This window comes from Pteropus medius, unplaced genomic scaffold, assembly GCF_902729225.1.
Source record: "Pteropus medius unplaced genomic scaffold, Ma_sr-lr_union100, whole genome shotgun sequence".
Taxonomy (NCBI): Eukaryota; Metazoa; Chordata; class Mammalia; order Chiroptera; family Pteropodidae; genus Pteropus; species Pteropus medius.
In genome coordinates, this window is record NW_024345481.1 from 3,575,678 (window position 1) to 3,598,357 (window position 22,680).

The window sequence follows — 22,680 nt, forward strand, 5'->3', positions numbered from 1 at the left end:
TTTTTTTTTTTTTAACTCTCTCAGGATGTTGGCGGAGGATGGCTGGAAGGAAAGAACAACAGAGGAGAACGAGGTCTTGTTCCCACAGACTATGTTGAAGTAAGAACTTACTGTCACGTATTGATTAAACGTAGTCTTTGTCAAACATCTTTTTATGAATTACCCACTTAAAGGACAAACTGGAAGATAGCAACTTTATTTTTAATAAAAACAATTTCCATTGTAAAAGTAGTACATGGTAATTAGATAAAATGTGGAGAGTACGTTGAATTAGAACTAAGAAAAAATATCACTATAGTCCACGTCCAAAGAGTGACTCCAAATATTTAGGTTAAGTTCTTTCTGAGGATAGCAACTGTTTTTCATTTGCTCATATTATATAAAAGCTGTTACCTACAGTACCGTTTATTGAAGAATTGATTCATAAAGCTTAAATAGTAGGTTTTTTTAAGTAGCTAGCTTCTCCCTGTGTTAATTTAGGACATACATCTTGATTCCTTCTTCCACTCCCAGACAGAAGGGTCATGAATGAACTGCTATGGACCATAGCCCGGTTTAAACTCTATTATGATAGATGCCAAGGGCGGTGTTAGAACACTCTGAATGAATGAGGTTCCCAGCCTGAGACACACCCACTCAGCTGACAAACCTCTTCTGAGTCAACCTCCTGGCGCCCCCTGCTGGTTGTCTGTAGGTCTCTCAAAACAAAGTACCCAGTTGGTGATAAGCTTGTCTCTGTGATTCTAGAAACTAAGGTTGCCTGGTGCCCTGTGAGTAAAATTGGAATGAGGTCGAGAATAAAAGTACCCGTGGTTTCCCTCCAGTAGAGAGGAATATGCCGTGGGAAGATGTTTACCGGGGCGCTGCCTGCAGAATGGGAAGGCTGCCTGTTCCTGATTGAATTGGCGTGGGAAGTTTTGAATCCTTTGGAGAATCTGATGAAATCTGTAGCCCTTCCTCTCAGAAATATGTGCATGCGCATGAACCCCAACCTTTTTCATATAGTTTCAGAGGGTTCATAGGCCCCTTAACTCGGTCCACATGTCTTATGTTTGTGTTGTATTTTAGTCATGCATTCTGTATTCTAAAAGTTGACAAGAATGAGAAAAATCTGAGGATTGAAGTGGATACGGGCATCAACTGCATCTTCTAGAATTCTGCATGTTTACAGAAAGGAATAATTAACACAAATGTTTTTGGGCCTGCTTGCCCTTTAGAATATAACCCCCTTTTCCATAATAGCTGACAATTCTTACTCGCCCTCAGGGACTCTAACTCTAAAATAACTCTAATCTATGGAAATAATTGTGATTCTTCCTAATATTCAGATTTTGCCCAATGATGCAAAAGATCCATTTTCTTGTGGAAATTCCGTGGCCGACCAAGCCTTCCTCGATTCCCTCTCAGCAAGTACAGCTCAAGCCAATGCGTCAGCTGCCAACAGTAACAACCAGGTAAGTCTTACATCATCCTACAGGATGAGGCTGGCTTTACTGAAAACAAAGTGCATTCGTGAAAGCTTGTGATGTGTTATAGCTGTTAAATGTTTGTGTGGCATTTCCGTGGGTATTAACAAAGAACTCGCCTGTTGAACCTGCTGAAGACTGTTTATAAAGTTGATCATAAGAGAAAAGGCAGGGTATTCATTGAGAATGGCTTTTAAAAGTCTGGCATGATATGAACACAGACCCCATAGTTGTGGATATCCTGTCAAGTGAGAATGTAAAACAAGAAGAAGTGTCCTGGGCTGAGGCAGCCAGTCTCTGGTTGGGACAGGGAACAATTCATCTGACCTTGGCACCTTACAGATACTCTCAGGCAGAGCAGGTGCAGCACGTGCCAAAGTGACTGCAAATCCAGCACTCAGCCCTTGGTGCTATTATTACAGTTTTATTTGGAACTTAGAATAGTGGGACAAACTGAGGAAAATCCATTGAAATTTTACATTAATTTAAATGAAAATTCGATCAGTTTAGATGATGCTGCCTAGTTCAGTTATTGCTAGATGATTACCTAGAGTGACGACAAGAAAATTGAGGGGATGGATAGCAAAATGTTATTGCTGCCTACATCCTTAGAAATGAATGAGTTTTAGGAATGTTATTTCTTGATATTTTTTCAACTGCATAAAAGGTTTAAATCATGTGAAGCCAAATAATCATATCACTTATAATGACTTGCTTACAGAATCTTAACCTCCCAGGAAAGTTTATCAAAGTATTATTAACATATATTAACTACAGATGTTATAGACTTTATATAGCTTTTTGTGGACACCCTGAATTATGAATCAATCTGGCCCAAATATTTAAAATTCAGAGGCAAAGCGATCACCATAGTTGAGCATTTTCCTGTATTTTGTTACTCTGTAATATCTGAGAACATTAGTAGTTAAAGATTACTGAAAATAAAATGTGAAGAAACAGCAGTTAAACCTTACCTGAAGTTTAACCAGGGACTCTCACCCTGACCACTGTTAACATATGGGGCCCAGTACTTCCTTATTGTGATGTTCAGCAGCATCTCTGGCCTCTACGCACTAGATGCCAGTAGCACCCCCATCATTTGTAACAACCAAAATGTCTCCAGAATTTGTCAGATGTCCCCCGGGGCCCAAGTCAACCCAACTGAGATTCATCAAGCTAAACAAAAACATCAGTAAAGTGAGTTTACGTTAAGTTAAAGACAACATTTTAATAAAAGGGAATTATAATGAGATGATCATAGAATAAGTGAAGGAAAGAAGATGGAAATATTCATCTTATTTTAATTCAAGAACCTACTTCAGCCATTATCTCAAGATATGCTGAAGCTCTTTAGCTGATGAACACATTCTAAATCGGGCATAGACTACGGCCATGCCACCCTGAACAAGCCCGATCCCGTCTGATCTCGGAAGCTAAGCAGATTCGGGCCTGGTTAGTACTTGAATGGGAGACTACCTAGGAAGACCAGGTGCTGTAGGCGTAAAAAAAATAAAAAATAAGGGATTGTAAGCTGACAAAGTCCTTGCAATCTGTGAGGTCAACCAAGGGTTGCCTCGCCTAAAAAAAAAAAAATCAGGCACAAATCTTGTTCTGTTCTAAGAGTCCTTAGTAATCAAGTGTAGTAATATAAACTGATTAGCATAAATCTGAATTTTTTTCTTCCAGGTTATTTAGAAGAAAATAATAACCAACTTTTAAAAAGTTGGATTTTTACCAACCCAATCTAATATTAAATCTAATTAGATCTTTTGAAAGAAAAGAAAAAGTAAGCTGAAACTAGAACTAACAAAATATAGAAAACATGACCATAATTAATTGAGCATTTGGATTTCATTTAAATCAAGCAAAAATATTTTTAACAGCCATCTGTATTCTCAGTGATCTAGGCTATGAGAGCAATTTAAATAGGCCAAAATTGTGCTCCGTTTTACAAATACATGAAGATGTCATGAATAAGAAACCAGACAGCCATATTTATTTGGCAGCTTTTAAACATTTCTGAATGTCAGTAAAAAACTGCGTTTGTTTCAGTGATGTGCATCTTGGGATTTTCTCATTACTCTGGCCTGTGTTCTCTTGCAGAGGACAGTTTTATTCGGAGGACAGATTTGTCAGAGAGCCAGGCCTCTCTCTCTTCTCCCTGATCGGGCCATGCAGGGTGCACCCCGTCTTTTCAGCCCGGTGCGCTGCAGACTTCTGTTTACCCTTCTCAGTACAGTTAATCTCAGTCAGGCTTTCTTCCTCCACAGGCAGGTTAAAGCTCCGTAGCTCAGTTGCTGGTTATCTAAAGGTCTGACTGTAGTATCTTTCTTTTAAATCATATCTTAAAAAAAAAAAAAAGATCCTCTAAAGTTCATGTCCATATGCAGAGCTCCTTGAATAACTTATTTTTGAACCTGGTAATTTTTTATTTATTCAAGCCTTACTTTGTATTTTTAATCTATATTGCATTCCAGAGAAACTAAATTCATAAATTTATAACCAAATATGTAAAATAGCACTTTCTTTAGCTTTTTGTTTTTCTTAAAACTCCTAATTTGGGGTTGCTTAGGGTACCTTGTGGCTCTAGCTTCTTACAGAACAGTCACAGGGTAGGTTCAGTAACTGGTGGAGACGTAGCTAGCACTGATACATTCATTACAATGACCCGTTATGATCTTTTCTCCCTTGGCTAGTATATGAGGGAACCGTTTATCTGTAAAACAATCCAATCGCCTGGCGCTAGGTACAGACAAATTGTAAACGTCAGAGGATTATAATGCATTATTCTTTAAATGTGTTGGAGCACTTTAATTTTAAAAATGATAAAACTTTTATTTTTTAGATATTTGGAGAGAATAAAGAACTTTTTCTTTTTTTTTTTTTTTTTTTTATAACCTTGGAATATGAAAGGCCTTTCTGAGCAGGACACAATATCTAGCAGCCATTAAGGAAAGAATTGCTACATTAGATCAAAAAATAATATTAAACTAGGAAAAACATTTCCAACATGCCACAGATACTAGCTAATTCTCTTAATCTACAGAGAACTCTTCTAAATCTATAGTAAAAAGATGAACAACTTAGGAGAAGAAATGGGCAAAGTATGTGAACAGAGTTTTCATTGGAAAGAAGTACAAATAGCAGATTTCAACCTGAGTCTCTGTATGAAGAAGGTTTGTGTTCTCAGCATTGGCTGTAGGACCAGGAGCCATCTCCAGCCCCTCACTCCATCATTGGCTGGGTTACCAATCAAAACCAGTGCAGTTGTCACAGAAAGTACTTTGGGATTATTAATGATTTTTTAACAATTTAGGTGTTAAATGCTCTAAGTTAAGTGAGTATTTAGGAATGTAACATCTTTTTATTATGCAGAGATTTTCAATGTAACATATGTTATGAAGGAATTTTTATTGGTTAACGGATGAGGAAGGCTGTAGTACTTCTATGTTAGAACTGCATTTTGCTTTTTCATTTCTCAAGAAAATCTATTTTGGGCCCTTTAAAGGCCATTTTGTAGTCATTTTTAAATAAATCTGCAAAAGAAACCTTCACTAAGGTATTAAGTTTGCTTATTATTTCATTATCTCAAGGTCCGTAATGCCTAGACCTCTCATAATTGCTTATCAAGATTTCCTCTTCACAAAACCCCATCGAAAAGGTTCTCTTTGTCTCTCCACACCCCACTCCCAAGTGCATCTCCTCAGTACTTGATGACAGGGCTTTGTAAGGAAGGTTATATACATCCACTTATAGGATTTCTTGACATTTATCTTCAGAACTGCTTTAGGTAGGCAATACTAACTTTCCATGTTTCTTTGATCTCAGATCCTTGCTTTATATATGACAGATAGCTTTGAGCATGCAGGGAACCTTTCAGAAATACATGCTGGTGAAATTTATTTCTTGTAGTGGTTTCGGTGGTGGTATTTGTTTTTGTCTAACAGAAAACAAATGGCAAAAGCAAAGGTTTTGTTTTTTTCTACCTTAAAACTGCTATGATAAAGGGCTAATTAGCATTGTTATATGTACAACTCATCATCAGAAGAGTTCCCATAAAAGCCCATTTAGCATAAACTTTTATTAGCTCTATCTGGAAGTCAATGTTCTTTTGCTATTTGTGGCATCATAAAACTACCTATTTTAAAACCTTGTGCTAACAAAAGAAGTAAACTCTCTAGGCTAGTACAAGTATTATTCATTTTCTAAGGCAAATTTTATTCTTTTGATTTTCTCTATTTAAAAAAGAAACACCTGGAATTGGCATCTGGTGGTTCAGAATGAGAATTAATTAAGGATTTGTTAAGCCGTTTAAATTTCAAGGGATAATTTCTAGTTAGTATTGATGTGACTGGCTACAAATGGGTTTAATATGTCCTAATGATCTAGCCTCATTTTAAAAAGAATGTACAAGTTTTATATTTATTAATGGTTTTCTGAAGTCAGTAGGACTTCATCTGTAGGATTAGATGTTGTCTTTTGAGCAAATATAAAGGACAAAATAGGAAATTTTACAACTCTTCTGTATTTTGACCTGAAATAGTTCTTTACCTAAAAGAAATTTGTACCCACTGTAGACCTTTTTGAGAAAAAGAGTTGTTAAGTCTGTGTCAGAAACTGAAGTGTTCTTGAGTGCAGGAATCACATTATTTGCTTTGTATTTCTACTTCCTAACACAGTTGGCACATGGTAATTAAATGTTTGATAAATGAGGAATGTCAGATAAAGACTGGTCATGTGACTTGGCAAAGAAAAAAAAAGAAAGAAAGCTATGATAACCTCAGCCTTCACAAAACAGCTTTTCATTCATTTTTATTGTATACCCCTGGCAAAGTCTTGCCCTGTATGTTTCTAGTTGCACAATTTTTCCTTCTTTCCTTCCAAGCAGGAAATCATTTATTAGGGTATAGTCGTATGATAGGCCATGGCATGGTGAGCTAAATGACAACACAACCCATAGGACATAGAAGTGTGTGATGGAGGCACAGCGAGAGTTTCCTTCTTTGGTAGTGAGGTGGACCCTCGAACGCTTCTCCAGCCTCTCCTCCGAGATGATAATGTAAGAGGTAGTGAGCCCAGGGTTAGGGACTCCTCTTACCTGATGGACTTAGCAAGATGAATGACCCACATTAAACTCCACGTGTTTTCTGCAAGGGGCCAGATGAGCAGTGGCAACTCTGACTGCTCATCACTGTCTTTTGAGCCTTCATGTATCCTTTGTACTCCTGTGTGCTGGTCTGGTAGAAAGCAGCCTTAATGAAATATAAATTATCTTTTTCGTGATTCTCAGACCTAGGTCACTTGAGGTCTGACCTGGTTCAAGTGGACACAGAAATAATGGCATTTGTTGCTCATCTCTTCATCTTCCCCCATCCTCTCCGAGTGTTGTTCTCATGGTCTGTGCGGTGAACGTTTTTTTCTTGGACCATGTCTTGTCTACTTACCGGGTACCCAGTTAATTGAGTCAGCGCTCACTGTTGTTACCTGACAAGCTCTTGTTTAGGTCTTACTGCGTTTTCATTGACATCTGTTGTCAGAAGTAGGAGTTTGATTCTTATTATTCCAGGTCCCCCAAGGATGTCATATATAAGAAGCAAATACAGCAAAACCAGAACCTATCATTTTTGTGGTTGGCAGTTACAAACTAGTGTTTTTATTTTCTTTAAAAATTCTTTTTAAAATAACATTTTATCGTTGTGGAAGCAGTACATGTGTTCGTGTGTGAACATGGGTGGGTGCACACATGTACGCCCATATGAGACATGTATAGGAGTATTTACTGTTGGTAACCTTTTAAAAGTTGACAATCCTTTCCTTTTTAGTAAATTTTCATCTCACATATTATTCAGACCAAATTTAATATCCCAGCGGACCCCCAATTGTTCTTTACAACTTGTTGGTAAGTTAGTGTCCAGTCTAGGACCAAGCATTACATCTGGTTATGTCCATTATGTCCCTGTGAATTCTTTTCTCCAGTGTCTGCTTTTTTAGAATTCCACCTTAGCCAGTTGTATAAAATTCTTAAGTTCTGGATTTGTCTGGTTGTTCCCTTTTCTGTTGCTTCACATTGCTCCTCTATCCTCTGTACTTTTTATAAATTGGAAGGTTGTACCTAAAGGCTCAAAGGATACATAATGCACATTTTGGGCAAGAATATATCATAGGTGATATTGTGTATTCATGTTGCATCGCATCATATCCGGTCAGCCCACCATTACTGATCAGAATGACCTCGGGTCAGGTTGATGACAGTCTTGTGCCTCCATCGTCAATTTATATTTTTTCCGTGTGACCAGAAAGTAATCTGGTATTAATTTAATGCTATTAACCATTCACCTAATGGTTTACCACCAGTGGATAATCCTTGCCTGCCCGAATCAATGTTATTGCTTCCACATTTACTGAACTGGCTTTCTTCTGTAAAGTAGCACTTTCCTCCATTAACTGAAGCTAGTTAGCTACCTGAAAACGTTTGTATTGGAATTCAATATAGATGTCTAATTCTTTCCCTTTAATTGCCTGTATTCAAAGTAAGAAGTTGTTTAAATAGTTTCTTCTAATCGTGACAATAAGTTTCCCTACCTTTCTTTTTTTTAGTATATTATGGACCCATGGATTTACATTGATTCAGTGTGTTTCAGCCCCCTAGAGTGGATTTTTCTTTATGCTTAAAATTATTACCCCTTGGAAGCCCATTCATAGTGTTTCCTTTGTCTCATCAATATTCGAAAGCTTTCTCGCTCTTAAATATTGTTAATTCTATCATCTGTGTTATTACTGGGTCAGCTACGATTGATTTTTCTCTTGTTGTAGGTCATATTTTCCTGCTTCTTTTCATGCCCAGTGATTTTTTATTGGATGCCAGACATTGTGATTTTTACCTTGTTATATGCTGGATATTTTTGTATTCTCATAAATACTTTTGATCATTGTTCTGGCATGCAGTTAAGTGACTTAGAAACAGTTTAATCCTTTCAGTCTTATTTTTAAGCTTTTTAAAGTGGGACCAGAGCAACATTTAGTATAAGGACATTTTTGCCCTTCCATGGTGGCAAAACCCTTTTTAGCTCTGTACCCAGTACCCTATGAATGATGGAGTTTTCAGTTCTGGCTGGTGAGGCAGGCCCTGTGTGAGGGGTTGATGCTCAGTCCTCTCACGTGCACACGCTGTCTGGTCCTGAGCCAAGACCGGGTTCCCTTCAGTCATATCTCCCCATCAGGCTTCTGCCCACATGCCCATCTCTGTCCCTCAATTCACAGAGACCACTGGGCTTCGTGTGGGTTTTCCACCCCCGATTTGTAGCCTGGAAAGTCTCTCTAGGCAGGGACCAGGTCCTTTACTGCCTGATGCCCAGTGGTTTGAAAACAGTTGCATATTATATCATTATCATTTTTTTTTTAATTTTAAGTGGAAGCATAAACTGATCCCAGTTACTCTGTCTTGTCTTCTTTGTGTATTAATAGACCTCCAAAACCAAGTTTATCTACATCTATAAAATAGAAATAATACCACCACTTGACTTCACAAGACAGTTGTACCTGAAAGTGCATTCTTATATCACTATAAACATTAAATAGTGGCAGTGACTTCCCTAGCAGATAGTGGTAGAGCTGGGATTTGAAGCCTGGAAATTGGACTCCAAGGTTGTCCTCTTAACAGTGATGCCAGTTTGGCCATTGATTGGCTTCATGGGCGTGTACCAGTTTCTGTTCTCACAACGATGCTGCATACCGAGCCAGTCTAGACCTTGGGGCACACACCAAAAGACCTTGACTCCTGAGTCCATGGCCTGGCCAGGCTGCTTTGTGCTCTCAGCCGGGCTTGGTAGGATTCCCCATGGCTCTGTGGTTGTTTCACGTTGACCAGGTGACTCTGCTTATCTCTGCTGGGCTCTCTCCCGTGTATGGTGGCCATAAAAGCAGAAGGTTCAGAATCTTAACATTTTTTTAAAAAGCTTGGCTATGTTTTCTCCCTTGAGTTTTTTTTCATTGGCTGTATGACTTGCATTTGTTCCTTCTGCGCTGCTTATAATTATCTTTAGTGCATCGGTGATACCGTCATGACAAGTCTTTAGAGTCTGTGCTAATGCCTCGAGGATAACCCACTACTGCACAGTTGGAGCTTTGCTTTTTTGCATGTAATGTTTGTGAACAAAGGGCATGCTGGAATTTTCTGATGAACTTAGCTTTGCTATGATTTTGCTGTTTTTAGTTAAAAGTTTTGGTATACTCTTTTTTCTCCATTTACTGAGCACCTTTTTTATTTTAAGATGGATGTTTTGGCTCAGATTGGTTGTGTTGAAAGTCTCAGCCAGTCACCACCTTCTTCATCTTCTCCTTCTCCTCCTTCTTCCATAAATAAGGTAAAATTCAAACTTGAATGCAAGAGAAAATAAACGTTTAAAACCCCTAGAAGTAATACTTTTTCCCAGTGAAGTCATTGTTTCTGATAAAGTATCTCACCAAAGCTCTTCTTGGGGATGTGGAGAACTCTGTAATCAAAAGCTTCTCTATTAATACGATCTGGCCTTGAAACCATTTGGAAATATAGCTGTCTGATCTTTTCCCCTAAAGCATAAAGGAATAGGTGGACTAGTACTCATGGGGGTTTACTCAGAGAACTGCTAGTCTTCGTTCTTTTCTTTATATTCTAGATGAGCCCCCATATAATGAGATAACGTCTCCTGAGTGCATACCGTGTGCCAGATATTGTGTTAAGTTATATTCATTGTGTCATTTAATCCTTATAAAGCTCCTATGAAGAAGTTAATGTTACTGTACCCACTTTTTAAGTGTAGAAACTAAGAGAGTTGGAGTAAATTGCCCAAGTTCATACAACTAGTAAGTGCTAGAGCTGGGATTCAGATCCAGATAGACAGCTCTAGAGCCCAAGTTCTTAACCACTGCGCCTACGTGAAATTTACTCGAATCAAATTTTGTGTCGAAACCAGTGGTCCCTGGGATTTAGAATTCAGTGGACCACTATTCTTACCCTCGCCCCCTTTTGCCCCATTTTATATATTTGTGAGACACACAGCTTCCTTGTAGTTATCTCGGGAACAGCCATTGCATGGCCATGCTGGATCCGTTCTGTGGTCTTTCTGGCTCTACAGGCACGTACAGAACAGACGGTCTGCTTTCTGAAGAAACTTACCTTATGCTATGTCCTTTCAGTGGATCTATTTAAAAAAGTCTCATGACATAAAGCCAGTGTAAATGTATTTCTCTCTTGTCTTGTGAGGATAGGATAGCTTTTAAATTTGGAGTGCTAAGTCAGCAGAAGTGTTGAATTAAGTGCCCCTGACCTAAGGAGCATTTAATTTAGTCAGTGTAGGGTTAGAGGAAGAGGCAGATACAATCAGCCAGTTTTGGTGCAAAGCAGGTTAAAATGCATTTATAAAACAAATCTTGACAAACATGCTTTTGGAGAGTTTTATTTTAACTAAAACTTAATTTACTAAGCACTTACTACACGCCAGGCCCCATGTTCAAAGGCAACAGGGAATCCCTGGTGACCTTGATGGACACAGCACTTCTCTGTGTCCCCTGCGTGCATCCTAATGCAGTTCAGAAGACAGAATGATTGTATACACAAATTTGTGGAATTTACTAACATTTCGTTCAGACTTCAAGCATTGAAAAGTTTAATGAATTTCATAGTGAATAATCATATACTCACCTTCTAGATTTTTTACCATTAACATTTTACTCTTCTTGCTTAATCACACATCTGTCTGTCTGTCCGTCTGTACCCGTCTTTATCTTGCAGCTTTTCTGCCGTGTGCTGACACTACTTTTATGCCATAGGAGGCATTGTTATTTTAAGAGCATGGTATGCCCTGTGCTGAAGATCGCTTATTCTGTGTTCGACCACAGCAGGTGATTTTCCTAGAAGAGACTCAGGTTGCTGTAGCTAAAGAAAATCCAATTTCCCTCTTTGTGAAATAATGACAGTGTTATGAAGGTTAGATGTCTGACAAAGAATAATGTGTATTTCATACAAATGATCAAAAACATCATATTTAACCACAATTTTTTTTTTTGAGTCCTTGCCACTTTATGTAAGGCATTTTGAGAATCTTTGAGAGAAATTTTTTAAAAATAAGACAGGCCTGTGCCCATGACTTACTAGTGGGAGTGACCACCTGATAAGCAAGTAGCTAACAGAAGACTGCCTGTGGGGGATGGAAGCACGCGGCAATGTCAGCAAGCAGGCTGGAGACCAGAGCCCTTAGTGAGGTAGATAGAACTTGACAAAATTTGCGAAGGTGAGGAAGAAGGCTTTTTGTGCAGATAGAACATTGTAAGCAAAGGCGAGGATGTGGGGAAGTTTGGGAGACTGAAAAGGTGAAGCGTAGAGTGAGGGCTGGTGGCAAGTAAGAATGAGGAATGTCACGGAAGGAAAAGTTAGAACCTCGATTGATGGACTAAGGAGCTTGGGTTTATTCCATGGTCAGCGAGAGCTAACGAAGAATTTGTAATTACGTGTGGTTGATAGAGTCAGGTGGGGTTTGGTACCATAAACAGAGGAAAAGAAGAGGACGAAGATGAAGACATTGCTGAGTAGAAAGGAGAGAGAGGGGAAAGTTGGAAGAAAGTAGGGAAGAGACACCACGGAGTTGGAGCAGAGGAGCAGAATGAATTACTGTGTGACCGAATGCCTGCGGTTAAGGGACAAAGAGGGTTATTGGGAGTTCAAAGCAAAGAAGTCAGAGGCCAAAGTATGGGAGGTGCAGATTAGAGAGACAGAATGTGACAGACTGTGTGAGCTGATTAATAGTTACTGATATTAGAGGAGGGGCCCTAGCGGTCAGTAAAACGTCATCCGCGAGGGAGAGGAAGGGAAGAGGAGAGAGATTTGGAAAGATTTGGATCAGGCTTGGAAAGATTTATCGGCAAGAGTCACATAAAACCAAGATGGAGTGTTCTAGGAAAAATAACAAAGGACAGAGAGAAGCAAGCAATTAACTAGATTTGCCTAAAAGGATTTCATAACCTTCATAGAGAGCTAAGATCATACACGTAACAAATACTATAGCAATTATTACAACCAGTTTGTAAACAAAGTTTTAAAGAGAACTATCATGTTACATGTTTCTGTCCTAAGTTGTAATTTTTTAGGATACTTGCTGCAGACAGCCCACATTTGACTTTTTTCCCCTCAATATTGATGAAAATCTTTCTCCGACAGTTTGCTAACACTTATAGTCTTATTGTCATGGTAATGCTGAACTTTTCACTTTTCCTGTTGTTCTGGCTTAGGGCCTTTCTGTTCCTTTGCAGATGACTTCATTAAGCTTCTGTCAGTCTTTCCACACCGGAGTCAGGCGGCCTGGGTTTGAGTTCTAGACTGAGGCTACCCAGCTAGACAGAGGTAGAGCCAGAATTCCAAGCCCCTGGCAGCCAGCCTGGAGGGAAGTCGTGCTCCTAACTGAGCCGCCCTCAGCGTGCCACCATTTATGGAAATCCTAGACAAGCGAATGTCTGTATTCACTGTCACTTCACTGTACAAAATTTTTGTGCTTCTTGAGGTTTTATTTTAAAAACAAAACCCTGTAGTTCAGAGCTTGAAGGGCACAGAGTATATACTGCTGAATAACACCCTCCCTCAAAGGAAACTGCGGAGGAAAGGGACCCTCATAAAGGAAGTGTGACTGCCAGACCCTCAGCATGACTGCCTGCTTTTCCAGTACCCACTAGAGTACTGGATACTCTAGTAGTTAGTCTGCTGTCTTGAACGTATCACCTTGTAAGTCATGTGTCCAAGAAATTCACTCATGTGGATAAAATGTCTTTCTGCTATTAATATATTATTTAGAGCAAAGTCACTAGTAACTTCATTTTTTATATTGAGAGTATAAGAGATGTCAGAATGAAATCATACTTCTACATGTAAAACATATATTCTGTTTTTGATGCTTCTGGTACGTGGCAGGCAATTATCCACCCCATCTGCTGTCACTTAGGAGTGAAAAAGGCCAACCACCGTAGAATTCTAAAATGTCAGAGAGGTATATTACACAGTTTGGGTAATTTTCTTACAAATCTTTCTCTCTCTCTCTCTCTCTCTCTCTCTCACACACACACACACACACACACACATACACACTCACTCACTCTGTCTTTCATTTACTAACACTAGGGTTTTTTTTTTAATGCAGGAAAGAAAACTCAAGTGAAGGGGAAAATTTGCTATTTTATTTCACATTCTTGGATAAACAAATTCAACATTGGAATTGTTTTTGTTTCTGTTTTTTAATAGCACTACTTGTTTTCTCCAAATTTATCTGTAAATTTAAGATGATTCAAATGAAAGTCAGGTTTTTTAAAAATTTGCCATCCTGATGCTAAAGTTGTTGTGTCAAACCTATAAAAGATGTTATGCTAAAGTGTTCGTGGTGTTTTATCTAGCGGGCTCCAGAGTAGCTTGCTACTTGTACAGATAGATTAGTAGGATGCAGTGGAGTCTAGCAGTAGGCCCAAGTTCAATATGATAAAGGTGACATTTCCAATCACTGAAGGAAAGTTGGATTATTCATTAAATGGTGTTAGGACAGCAGACTAACTACAAGAAAAAATTAAGCTGGATTCCTATATTTTTTCTTATACCGATGTAAGTTCCAGGTAGATTAAAGATTTAAAATTTCAAAATCAAGGAACCAAAAACCAGAAAAACCATGATTGCCTCAGGTGTGGGTATAGCAAGTGCAAGAGGTAGATTACAGGTACTCTTCCTGCAATGCTCCTTGAAATTGGGTGCCATGTGTTTCCTGTTCCAAAATTTTATTTACAATGTTATTAAACTATAAAACTACTCTAAGGACTAATGAAAGAAAAAATACTTAAAAAATAGTTTTGGAGTATGGTAGCCCCCCTTTTGTGCAAGACGGAACTCCTTGGCATGTCAGGAGGAGTGTAGAAATGTAACTATAATCTCTTCAGAGAGCAATTTGACAAAATCCATCAAGTCTAAATGCAGTCTCATTAGCCTAGCAATTTTTCTTCAGGAATTTCACCCAGATTTATTGGCAAGTAGGGGAAGGATGTATAAGGATATGCTTTGCAGCATTATTTACAGTAGCAAAATACTGAAAACTAGGTGAATGAGCATCACCATCTGCTGGTTAAATTATGGGGAATAAATACAATAGAACTCTCTGGAGCCATGTAAAAGAAAGATGTCATCCAGATGTGCTGATGTACTTTGGAGAATGTTTCAGGCTGTTAATTTGGTGCGGGGGGCGGGGTGGGGAGGGGGAAGGTACAGAGCAGAAAGTATAATTTGGGCTCACTTATATTAAAACCAAAAAGGATCTCTGTGCATGGGGTGTGTAATTACATAAAGGAACTTTGTCAGTAGTAGTTGTCTTTGAAAGAATTGGTGTCTTAAGGTGGTAAGCATATTTTAAATTGCACATCCATTTATTCTGTTTGAATATTTTAAAGGGAATGTATTACTTTTTCAAATAAAAATAACACCTAATTAAACCTACAACCGATTGCTGTAAACCAGTTAAAGTGAATAAAACAGATCCTCATTATTAGCATGTATACTCTCCAAAACATGATGTTAACTGAAAGAAAAGACAACTTGCAAAAGGATACATACAGTTTAATGTTGTTTAGTTCAGCTTTAAAACATAGACGTTACTTAGGAATGCGCACATGTGCAGTGGAAGTATAGAAACATGTGCAGGAGTGAATTCAGCTTCAGAGTAGTTACCTGGGGGAAGGAAGCAGAGAGGGAGTGGGGCAGCCTGCTCTAACAGTTTCTTTGTTGCTGTCATACAGTTCCTGAGCAAATATGGCAAAATGTTAACACCAATAAAATCAGGTTGATGCTGCTTTTGTTCTTTCGTACATGTTTAAAATTTTTTATTCAGATTTAAAATTGCTTTAAATTTCTATTGATTTCTTTCAGCACCTCTATTGTCTATTGTAGTCAGTTATGTGATTCCTGCTGACTTGAGTCATGTTTTCTAGATGTCACAAATTTTCTTCCTCCTAACAACAGGTCAGCAGTGGCAATGACCCCTGGTCAGCCTGGAGTGCCTCCAAATCTGGAAACTGGGACAGCACGGATGGCTGGGGAGCCAAGCCAGAGGGAGCTGCAGCCCAGAGAAACACTTCCAATAACTGGGACACTGCCTTTGGTCATCCCCAGGCCTACCAAGGACCAGGTAAGGAAGAGAGCTCTGCCGGCGATGAGGCCCACCTGAAGACTAGGGCATCTGAATCAAAAATGGATTTTAATCCAAGGAACTCATCTTAGGTGTTCCTAATAGCAAACTTATTTTTCTGGATCCTAATGTAGGTAGTTGTTGTTATAATCTTTAGTCCAATCTCAGTTGTCTGTCAAGGAGTCACAAATACAAATACTGGCAGGGGCCAGGTCCATAAAGCAGAAGGGCAGAGCGGCCCCCCTCTCGCCAGTGGATTGATACCATTGCAGGACAGCTGTGCTGGTGGTCCTGGACCTCCACAGTCCTAGAAAGAGACTGGAAAGCTCGATTTTTATGTCATCTTCGCACTTTAAAATCTTATCAACTAATACATTTGTTTTTAAATCTTGGGCCCCCCAAAAATGTGTATATAAATCGAATATGGTTCATCACCTACCAGTTTATGATCTCTGCTTAGCTATTTCATCTTGTCCTCGACTACCTGTTCGACTATCAGGCTATTTAATAAAAATACTGAGGCAGAAAAGGAATTTATAGAAGAGGAAACAATTCAGGAATTAACAAGTGGTATTTGTGTCTGTTGTGAAATTAAATATAAAGATAGAAATCTGCTCAATATTTTTTTTATGATCCCTGTATGAGCGCACTGTGCCAGAAATTGAGTGCGCTACATGGCAAGGAACTTGCATGCGGGAGCCATAAAGGGCACAGGTACTGGTCCCAAGCCCCCACACGTAGGCAGGAGCTGGACTCTTGGCAGGCCCGGGAGTCGTGGGCTCGGTAGACATGTTGAGACCAGACTGCTGACATCGAGTTCTATAGTGATTTGGCGTGGCGCCAGGAAACTTGGCCCAGATCCTTCTAATACTTCCTCTTCTTTTCTCTTTTGGCCTTTGTGTCTCGTGGTGGCACTCTTAGGGCAGAGATCCCATGGCAGTTTCCTGCCTAATAGCAAAAGCTCACCTCAGACCACCAGAGGTGGGAGACAGAGGCACAGATGGGGAGGAGGAAGGAAGCGGGAGAGCGGGCAGCACCTTGTCTGACGCAGATGATAGTTATGTTAGGCTACCGATGCTGGTTAATTACTTCTTGTCTCTCATTTTTTCTCTTCCCGTTTCTCTTCCATCCCCCAGTCCGTTTCTTTCCATCTTTCCCGTCATTGCCCCTCCCTCACCTCTGTTATTATTGGTGTTACACAGTTCCTTTTCCAAGCCCTTTCATCCCTTTGTCCTCCCCAATCATCTTGACTTAAAGGGTATTGATCTGCTTATTTGCACATTTATAAAGCAGGATTTATCAATGAACGGGCCTCTAGGAGGCTTTCCTTGAGTACCACGTAGTGTTTTTATGGTCTGCATTTATCTGAAGTTATTTGGACTGACAGTCCTCTTTAAGTTGTTTCTAACGTGTCTTCTGCTGTAAAAGGCAGAATCTACAGTTCAAGCCTTAAAGCCAACTACAGGACCTATATTCCCTGTACTCTTCGAGTCTGCATTATACTCCACCCTTTTCTCCTTTTTTAATTGGTTAACCCACTTCGTAGTTTTTACCAGAAAATTAAGTCATTCCATTTTTATTTTGTTTTTCTTTACTGACAATCTTCCATGCCCACACCAGCAACTGGTGATGACGACGACTGGGATGAAGACTGGGATGACCCCAAGTCGTCTTCCCCCTACTTTAAGGACTCAGAGTCAGCCGAGGCAGGCGGTGCTGCGCGTGGGAACAGCCGTGCTGGTTCCTCGTCCATGAAGCTGCCACTTAACAAGTAGGTTTGAAGGGAGTCGGGGGGGTGTGGACTCCTCTCTGCGTAGAACAGACAGAAGGTACAGAGGGATTTTTCTCTTCTCTAATTTATGGCGTTTTGGGCGTGATTTGGTCATTTTTATTTTGATCGTAGCTTGGAAGGTTATTTAAAATTTTCTTTTCATTTTAAAGGGAAATATTTGTAAAATTTAATATTCTGCAAACACTGTTTTTACCTTTATCAACTCTGTGACATATTAAGGTTTCACTGCTGACGTCACAGGAAAACTAAAAATAACTGTCTTTTAAATGTTTTACTATTTTTTGGTCACCTACCATCTTGCCAGGCATTGCGCAAAGCAGTTTGCATGCATTCTCACGTGGCCCTCGCTTCCCTGTGCTGTACACACAATCTCTGTTTTACTGTGGGAGAAACTGAAGCCCAGAGAAGTTAAGTGAGTGCCCACGCTCACATAGGTGGTAAGTGGTCTGGTCAGGATTCCATACCAGACCCCGGGCTTCTGAGTACGTGCTCTGAACTGCTACGCCTAATGTGTTTAGGACTTTGTTTTCACTTAGGTTAAAAAAAAAAAAGTTTTGAATAGTACTTGTAGATAACACTGTTTAACAGGAAAGCATATGGAAAGGGAAAATATGGACAGAGCATTGTAGGATGGATGGCTTGGTAGAGAGTTCTGGATAAGTCTGTAGTTTATACCAGTGTAGTTTGAAGGAGATAAAATTTATGACGTCCATAAGAATCTTTGGGCACTCTTTCTTACAGCAGTTATAGTTAAAATAGTTTTATTTTCTAAAGTTACTAATACTCTTTCTCAGTGTCCCAAGTTCATGATTCAAAGCAGATATTAAGGAATGTTAATCCATATCTGGAAAAAATTGTAAACATAATGTTAGATAAATCTATCTAGATATCAAGCTCTAGTTCTAGATCTACATACATATGTAAACGTTTAATAAGTCCTACAAGTTTTTAGTATATTTAAATAGCATCAGTGATTATTTGAGTTATCTTTTAGCTACACACTTTTCCTGCGTCTCTGTCTAGTTTCTTCCATTATGTATTTTCATACTCAATTGCTTATCTAATAAAATTAATCATTTATTATTGACTTGCATCTTGTTTCTTAGAGTCAAATTTGAAGTTCTCAGTATGGTCCTAGTGATGTATATTACTCTCAGTTCCTTAAACCTGAAAACAGTATATTTAAAACCCATTTAAATAGAATGTGCCTCTTAGCCCCAGTTGGCAAATGAGGAAGCAGAGACTGGGTGGGACAAATGACCGGCCAAGTTTTCGTTGCTAGAAAGTGAGATTCTGGCTGGTGTCCCAGACCTCTGACCCCTCTCCTGGGCTTCCCGCTGCTCCTTGCTCGCTCTCTAATTTGCTGTGTGATCTTGAGAAAGTTGGACCACCTGTCTAAACCTCGGTTTCCTCATCTCTGAAGTGAAGGGGTTGGCTTTAAGAATTCTTTCTGTTCTAAAATTCCATTCCAGGTTGAAACTAAATTAGAGCAGTCCTAATTTACACCTGCACAGCTGAAGTGTCTCTCTCTGTGGTACTGGGAACCATTTAAACTCCTGTGTATTTTTATTTAATTACAGTAAATTATAAATGTGAGTAGATTACTCATATTTATAACAGTTGTAAAATTTTTTAAAGTTAATAACGTTTTTCAGCAAATTAATTCATTGTGTATGATAGCTGTATTCTGCAATTCATGGAAGATAAACCTTATACTAGAAAAGATTAGAAATTTAATACACTTGAGCATTATAAAATCCATCTTGATAATACTCAAAAGAATTAATAAGTCGCATTGCTGTTCAGTGAGTATTAAGTGACTGCGTATTCAGTCCTAGAGTTTGCTACGGTCCATAAGAGGACCAGAAGAAGTGTGAAACGTGATTTCTGCCCTCAGAAGCTTGCAGTCTAGTCCATTAATTCATTAGGCATTTAGTGTGCTCCCCTTACTCCTCGAGGTCCTGGGAATGCAGGTGCTCTGTCTAAGATACTTCTGGGCTGCTGTAATGTCCTCGTGGACAGTGGCAGTTAAGCGTGATAAATTATATGGGAAGGGCATGCTCAGAATGTTGAAGAAGCACAGTGAAAACTACCTGAGGCTGTAGGAAGTACTTTCAAAGAGAAGATGGCATAATGAGAAATAATTTTTTAACTTAGGAGTACACACTAGGCTTTTTACCTAAATTTTCTCATTTAATTCCCTTATCACCTGAAAAGATAGGTTATATTGGTCCCGTTCTTCCCACAAGGAGACTGAAGCTCTAAAGGTAACATAGCTTTTGTTGGAGTTGGATTTGGAATTCAAACCCAAGGCCATTCGGCTCCTATACGCCACTTGATTCTCTCTTGTATGAGCCATGTTTTAAAGAAGTCTGGGGACAAGGGAAAGCGGGGAACTCAGTCGAGAATGAAGAAGAAGATTCAGGCCTCTGAGAGCATCACGTTGGCCTTTAACCTGGTATCTGAATGAAATCAGAAGTAGCTGGTGTTTTGTAGAAATACCATTTCTTTTTTCTATTTTAGCTATTTTGCTTCCTGAGGGTTTTTTTTTTCTCGTTTATTTTTTTAAAAATTATAAAACCCAAATTAATCTTGTCTTCTTTAGAAGTAGCACTTTGGATGGCTATACATTTATTCCAGCTTTTTTCTAATTTTAGAAATTTGCTTTGGATTTAGATTTGATTCCTGGCAGTAGCCAATTTCATTACATTTTAGGTCTCTACTAGAAAGACTGGTTTTCTTTGTGTTTCATAAACTGGCTCTGAGGGCCGAGCCTCAGGAAGCCAGCACAGGGCCCATGAACAGCGGCGGCAGGGGGGTCACTATGGCTTCTATAGTTGGGATACATAAATTCTGGTGTGTGGCCACTGCCCTTGTGGCCAGCTCCAGATCATAAGCTTGTTACCATTTCCTCCTGTGACCTGGGGGACATTTTTCTGAGCCCTTCACTCTTCGTGGGGTGATAGTTTCAAATCCAGTTAAACAAATAGGTACCATAAATATACCTCCTGGAGAAAACTGTTCTCTTACTAGATAAAGCTTGATTAAATGACTAATTGACCATTGAACAATCTGATTATATTAGGTTTCATTTACCACACTTTCCTAGGTCTAGTACATCTGAAAGACAGAACAAGGTTAAAACTGCTTTAAAGTAAATGCAGATGAGAGCTATAGAATTCTTTTAAGGAAAGATTTGACTCACAAGCATTTGTCTTCATGATTAGGTTTCCTGGATTTGCAAAACCTGGGATGGAACAGTATTTGTTGGCCAAGCAACTAGCAAAACCCAAAGAGAAAATTCCTATCATTGTAAGTTTATTCATTTTTGTTTCTTTGCTGCTGTTTCTGATTAAGCTCTTTTATAATGCTTTAAAGCTAAGAGGGTTATTACTCATTTGGAAAGTATTTTTAAACACACTTAATGCTCCAAATAACTGACAGTATGTGTTAGTATTTTAAGAGTACTAAAGATAATTAGCATAAAGTAATGCCTATCATCTTGTTTAGATATTCTTTATATTTACCTTTTAGACTTAGTAATTGAACCAACAACACCCATACTATATATTCTTTTAACAATTTTTCTTCTCTAAGGTGTCTTGAAGTATCATTTACATGCTGTTTTGCTACCAGCCTTATCTACTTAGCTAATAAACCCAACTCAAATATTTAGGTTTCTACCCTGGCAGAGTACATGCCCATTATCAGAAGAAGGTACCTTTTCCACTATGTTCATATAATTAGTCTATCTTCCAGTAAACAAACTGTCAGGTAATAATAAGGAGCTAGCAAATAAAAGCTAGGAGTTAAGGGTGCCATTAAGACTATCTGCCTTAGAATAACTTCATTATTATTTAGCATGCCGATAGATTTCCTGTGTAAGAGCTATATAGCTGTATATTCCCAGATGAAATTCTGGAAGAGAACTGTGGCTGTCTTCTGACCCTGTTGGCTTAGCCCTGTAACTCTAAGATGGGGGAAACCTGAGTGCAATCACCATGGACTCAGACAAGGGTGAGGAAACACCTGCTCTTATTCTGGCATCTCTGGGTCTTAGGAAACTTGATAAAAGTGCATGGATGACATTGGATTTATTTTATTACTTGTTCCTACACCTTTGAAAAGCTTAAAATCCTAGGAACCTCCAGAGAGAAGGACTGTGACCAAGATCCCTGTTCATCCTTCTTCCCTCAAAGCAAATTTGGGGTTCTTACTTCTGAGTGGTTAGATTAAAGATAATTTTATTTTCTTCAGACTTTCTTGTAAATTCTAAACATGTATCTTTGTTCTTTTCATTAAATTTAAAACTCCACACAGTTTAGAGCCATTGGCCCTGCCCCTTGGATTCTCAGAGGGGAATTTGTCACAAGCATGGTAATGGTTGTGGAACAGAGCATTTGAGTTTGTCCCCCATTGTTTGAATTGTCCCACAAGTCTTAGGTAGAGCTGGGCCTTGTAACCCACAGGCAGGCCTCTTTGCGTGGGCTTCTTACGTGGGAAAAGAAGCTGAGGGAAGCCATCACGTCTTTAGGAAACGAAGAGAAAGCAGAGATCTGGTTGTTTGCTTAATTTAAGGCGCAGTAAACTTCCCCACTAATAAAATGTGACTTGTGGGTATTGAGCCAGAGTGGATCAGAGTTGCTTGGCTTGGTCCCTGTCACTGCAGGAAATGCCCCAAAGCCTCCTCTTGAAGATTCCTACTCTGCAGCTTTAAGAATTTTCTGGATCTGGCCTTCCTCTTGGGGACCCAGAGCACCTTGTTGTTAGAGATCTTCTTTAGTCCCTTATTAAAATTCTCTGGGCCCCTGTCACCGTCCTGCCCTAATGACCTCTGAACTTTCATATCCCACCTTACTTTTTTCTCCTTCCACCTTTAAAAAGAATTAGGACTGGGTACACAGAAAATGAGAGTAAGCGTTGAGGAAGTTCAAGAACAATTTGACATGGCTGAGATATCCAAGGGTGTAATTTTATATTTCACAAACTATCAGCCCATGATATATAAGACAATTTTTTAAAACTAGCCCTTCATACATATAATTAAGACAACTGGACTAGAGAGAGAAGAATTCTGTTCCACCCAGCACGCCCAGAGGGGAGGGAAATGGGCATCTCTTCTGCGTGGCCTGAAGTGCCTATGTGTAGAGCAGGAGAATTTGTCCTGACGAGTGTGTGCTTCAAATACAACCCCAACAGGAACACAGAACATGTACGTAACTTCTCAAAGAAGAGCAAGAAT

The 22,680-nt window shown here is 39.1% G+C and overlaps 1 protein-coding gene and 1 pseudogene across 2 annotated transcripts in view; both read left to right on the forward strand.

The window, feature by feature from the left end:
• SNX9 (sorting nexin 9) overlaps positions 1-22,680 on the forward strand; it is a 79,576-nt gene that overhangs the window by 29,099 nt on the left and 27,797 nt on the right. For both annotated transcript variants that reach the window (XM_039873883.1, XM_039873882.1), the window contains exons 3-7: positions 25-99; positions 1,329-1,454; positions 15,481-15,646; positions 17,267-17,417; positions 20,666-20,750. In XM_039873883.1, the coding sequence (XP_039729817.1) occupies positions 25-99; positions 1,329-1,454; positions 15,481-15,646; positions 17,267-17,417; positions 20,666-20,750 (603 nt within the window). The remainder of the gene's footprint in view (positions 1-24; positions 100-1,328; positions 1,455-15,480; positions 15,647-17,266; positions 17,418-20,665; positions 20,751-22,680) is intronic.
• Positions 2,849-2,967, forward strand: LOC120611462 (uncharacterized; annotated as a pseudogene).